The sequence below is a fragment of the Triticum aestivum genome, chromosome 7B (assembly GCF_018294505.1).
Source record: "Triticum aestivum cultivar Chinese Spring chromosome 7B, IWGSC CS RefSeq v2.1, whole genome shotgun sequence".
NCBI classification, from domain to species: Eukaryota; Viridiplantae; Streptophyta; class Magnoliopsida; order Poales; family Poaceae; genus Triticum; species Triticum aestivum.
In genome coordinates this window covers 745,902,109-745,906,352 of record NC_057813.1, presented here as the reverse complement: position 1 = coordinate 745,906,352, position 4,244 = coordinate 745,902,109, and the positions used below count along the sequence as shown (strand labels likewise).

The window sequence follows — 4,244 nt, the reverse complement described above, 5'->3', positions numbered from 1 at the left end:
TTGTTTCTTTTTTTCGTTGTTTTTTTTTGTTTCTCCGTGGTTTTTAACATTTTAGTGGTTTTCATTTTTTGAATTTATGTCTACTTTTTTTGGTCTAAAATGTACTTTTTTGGAGCACATGTGAACATTTTTATTATACACTTTGGCATTTTTCAAGTATATGATGTACAATTTTTTTTAAATGCATGGTTTGGACACTTTTCAAATACACAGTAACATTTTGTAGTCACACGTTGGAAATATTTTTAATGGCTTGAAGCATTTTTTAATGAACATGAAAAGTTTTCTACATTGAATAAACATTGTTAATGGCTTGAAGCAAGAATAATCCACCAGAAGACTGTGTGCGTACATGCACCGCGTGGCCGAAAGATTAATCACGCCTAACGAATGAAACAACACCAAAGGCCAATACCGGAGTACTGAAGTACTCCACAATATGTTTGATCGTTGTTTCACTGTACCCATTTCAAAAGAAAACAAAACGGAGCTTCTTACACGCTACAATCCAGCAGAAGTTTCAGCAAAGTGATTCCCCAAGGGACTTTATTACTCAAAGAACACAATACACCCGCACACCGGCTCATGCATACATGGACAAATTATCACTGAAAACAGGAGATCTTTAACCATCTTATTTTTATTTTATTTGGAACAACACTCAAATTAAGACACATATATATGGCTCAAATGAACGAAACCTCTTGACCAGCTAGGCAATATATACGCCAATTTCATTTAGGTATTTGTCATCAGTACGCCCGAAGAAGCCAACAATTGCTTTGTCATCAGGTGCAACGGCGCTGAAAGGAGTACCAAGTTCTTTATTATAGTCAAGATTCCCGTAAGGTCCGTAGGTTTTCTTCTTTGTGACAAACTTGAGTGTCTGCACAACATCGACTTTAGTCCCCACGTAAGTATCATGTTTAATAACCGTTCCAGACACTGCTGTCACAATTTCCCCCGGGCCCAACATGATCTGCACTCAGTAAATGGAATAATCACTGAGGGCATGTACAATGATTGATAAGACAGTCTTATCTTAAATTTTGCATCTAATTTAGAGATGACAAAAAAATATGTTTACAATGGGTCATTTCTTAGCCTTATCTTTAATAACTAGTTATTCTTAAAAATATGCTGAGACATATTGTGCTACCAGATCATCTCTTGTCTTCTCTTAAATAAGAGAAGGCAAGTCTTTTCTTGTGATTTCTCTTTCTTCCACCTCACCATTTACCCTACGTGGCATTGCTAAGATAGAACCATTGTACCTGCCCTTAGTAATCTTATGATTTTTGCAAGTTCCTAATTGAGCGACTACTACAAAACAATAATCTACACAAATATACCACTACCTTAATCCTTTTTATATGGTGTATGGATTCTTTTTTTTAAGTCCAACATTTCAACCTCCGACTAAGATTAAGTAAAACTACCAAAATATACAATACAAAATAAATAAAATATTTTAAAATAATTCATGATGGATCGAATGATACTAATTTGACAATTAATACATCTTATAAACATTAAATAAATTAATGAATTTACATGATAGAAAAGTTTGACTTAAGAAAAACATGAATACACCTTATAAAAAATAATGGATGGAGTAGATAGTCAGGCCATGCATGCAAAGTAAATTAGGGCCAGTACTTTTGGTGCCTTCTAGAATAAGCTGAAACAAGCTGCCCCTACCCAGCTTATTTTAGAAGCCCAACCAAAATTTTCTTTTTAGAAGCCTACTAGAAAATTTTGGTTGGGCTTTTAGAATAAGCTGGGTAGGGGGGTAGCTTATTATGTAAGCCCAAAAAAGCCAGCAAAAAATCTGGCCCGTATTTTCTTCATTTACATGGGAATTGAAGTAAATGAAATCCCGGCTACAACAGAACTATTATGATAATAATCAAACCTCAGCGCAATTGGGATTCTCACTACCCCAAGGACCTGATGTGCGCCTGTTGCCATAATAATCGATGTAAGTATATTCAAATGAAGCAATTATTCCTTTATAAAGGATGGTGATACTTTCTATCCTTGAGGGTTTCTCTGAATCAACAGCGGAACCTCCATTGCCACCCCAAGGGCCACTCTTTACAAGAGTGGGTATCTGCATGCATTTGTACGGATAAATAACGGCACAAAAAGGATCGGTCAATAAACATGAAAATAATCAATTGAAACACAAAAATGAGAATATGCTTCCATTCTAACCTGCATGTGGCAGAACCCATGGATGGTAAGCTCGATTATGTCTCCACCATTTTTTTTCTCATGTAGTTTTTTCTCTATGACACCACGTGCCATCGCAAGGTCAGCCGTCCCACCAACAATAGACCACTGACCTTCATGAACAGATGTTCCCATTACCTGAAGTGTGCTTTCCTTAAACCTGTGTCAAAAAAAAAGTTAGCAGACTTAAGTACCCTCAAAATCTGATACGGACTTAAGTATCCTCACGATCTGATAGCATCAGAAGCTAGCTGGCTGCCACCTAAATGCATTGGAAGTGATGTTATATAGTTGATCTATCAGCCCTTTTCACTAGTCTCATATAATCTTAATAAAAAGTTAAATCTTAGTCGTTAACTCGACCACATTCCTTACATAAAACTGCTACTAGCAACTTAACTCGATCGACCACAACATTCCTGTACACATGATGAAAGATGAACATTTTTTTGATGTACCCATGCATACCTTTCAGTCTCGAACACAATAGTGAAGGAATTGTGCCAACTACCAGCGTTGATATGCAGCCCTTGTGCGCGGGCCAGTAGCTTTGCGTCATGGCCAACCCCATCATATATGGGCCAGTTGTTAACTACTGTCGATCCCCACCCAGTGGTAGCATCTTTACTTACGATGCCTGCTTGGGTTGGATTTGGTCCAGAAAAAATGTGGTGTAAATACAAGCTACGGAAGTTGAACTCGGTGTTCTCCACGGCCCCATCGAATGAGGCCGCATGGAAATTGGGGGGATTGGCCATGTCTAAGTTGGATCGAGAACAGCCAACAGTCCTGAACTTGTGTCCTGTGGAAGGAGGAGGCTGCAGAGGATGAGTATTTATAGCTCATGGACCAGTCGAGAAGATTGATGCATGCACGCCGAACATCTCCCTTGTTTTTCTTGTTTACTCCAAATAATTTGTGCCGTCTTGCGTTATTATGATAAGATGCTTGCCACCTACCAGAAATCACTCGTGCACAGTAATGTGAACGCATAAGACAACCGGAAATTTCAATCGACGTGCTTTATTTCCGCAAAAAGGAATTTGTCGCCGTTGTGTATTGCATGTGCCATCGTGTATTGGGGCACCAATTTCTGTTAACCGAGAATAAATTTTAGTTGTACTATAATCAACAATAAAATATGTAAGAGTTCGTCCCTTTTGCGCCGCGTCCTCCCCCAAAAGTCGGGTTCCTTTGCCTCGCATAGTTGCTGCCGCCGGTCCGCCTCGTCTCCAGTGACCTTAGGGCCATCGCGTCATGATGGATCCCGGCCGTTACCGGCGGGAGGGCTCCGTTTTTAGATGTTTTCTCGAGTTTTGTTAGGGTTTGTGTCCTGCTCAGAAAGATGAGACGGCGGCGGCTTTCTCAGGATGGAACAAGATTCTTCTTGCCTAGGCCCCGTTTCAGTGGTGCGTCTATCATCATAGGTGGCCGTGTCTAAGTGTGTCACCGGTGGATCGGTCCTTGATGGTTTTGCTCGGATCTGGTCATAGTTCGTTTACTTTTATGTGTCTTCAGGTTGGATTCTTTCGATCTATGCTACTTTTCGATGGAGACGGTTGCTGCAATGGTGCGCTAGTCCTATAGGGCCATAACACAACGACTTTCCGACTTCTACTACAACAAATTTTGCCCGGCTCTGGCAATGGAGGGACGATGACATCGGCATGCCTTCGTCTCGTTTCAGTGCTTTTACTCATCGCTTGGTAGTCTACATATTTGGATGTAATTTTCATTATTTGTTGTGTTCGTTGTACTGTTATGTTTGCAGATGAATAGGTCAAAAATATTCTCACAAAAAATAATAATTAAGAGTTAATTATGGGTTTTAGCCCTTATTACATTAATACTTTTGTACAAATTATCTCATTTAATAGGTTTTCATACATTTTACCCATTTGGCGAGAGTATTGTGAGTTTTTTACCCCATTTAGCGATCTCTCATGTGGCGTCCCCCTCCCCCCTCCCCCCTCCCCCCCATAAAAAAACAAAGCGCGAGCAAGTAGACC

General features: G+C 39.7%; 1 protein-coding gene across 1 annotated transcript; it reads right to left on the bottom strand.

Moving 5' to 3' along the window:
* Window positions 1-518: 518 nt before the first annotated feature.
* Window positions 519-3,029, bottom strand: LOC123161513 (uncharacterized). The gene is made up of 4 exons (XM_044579333.1): window positions 2,704-3,029; window positions 2,218-2,395; window positions 1,916-2,113; window positions 519-979 (listed from the first exon to the last, which is right to left on the bottom strand). The coding sequence occupies exons 1-4, from the start codon at window positions 2,991-2,993 to the stop codon at window positions 713-715; spliced, it is 933 nt and encodes a 310-aa protein (XP_044435268.1). The 5' UTR covers window positions 2,994-3,029; the 3' UTR covers window positions 519-712.
* Window positions 3,030-4,244: the final 1,215 nt, after the last annotated feature.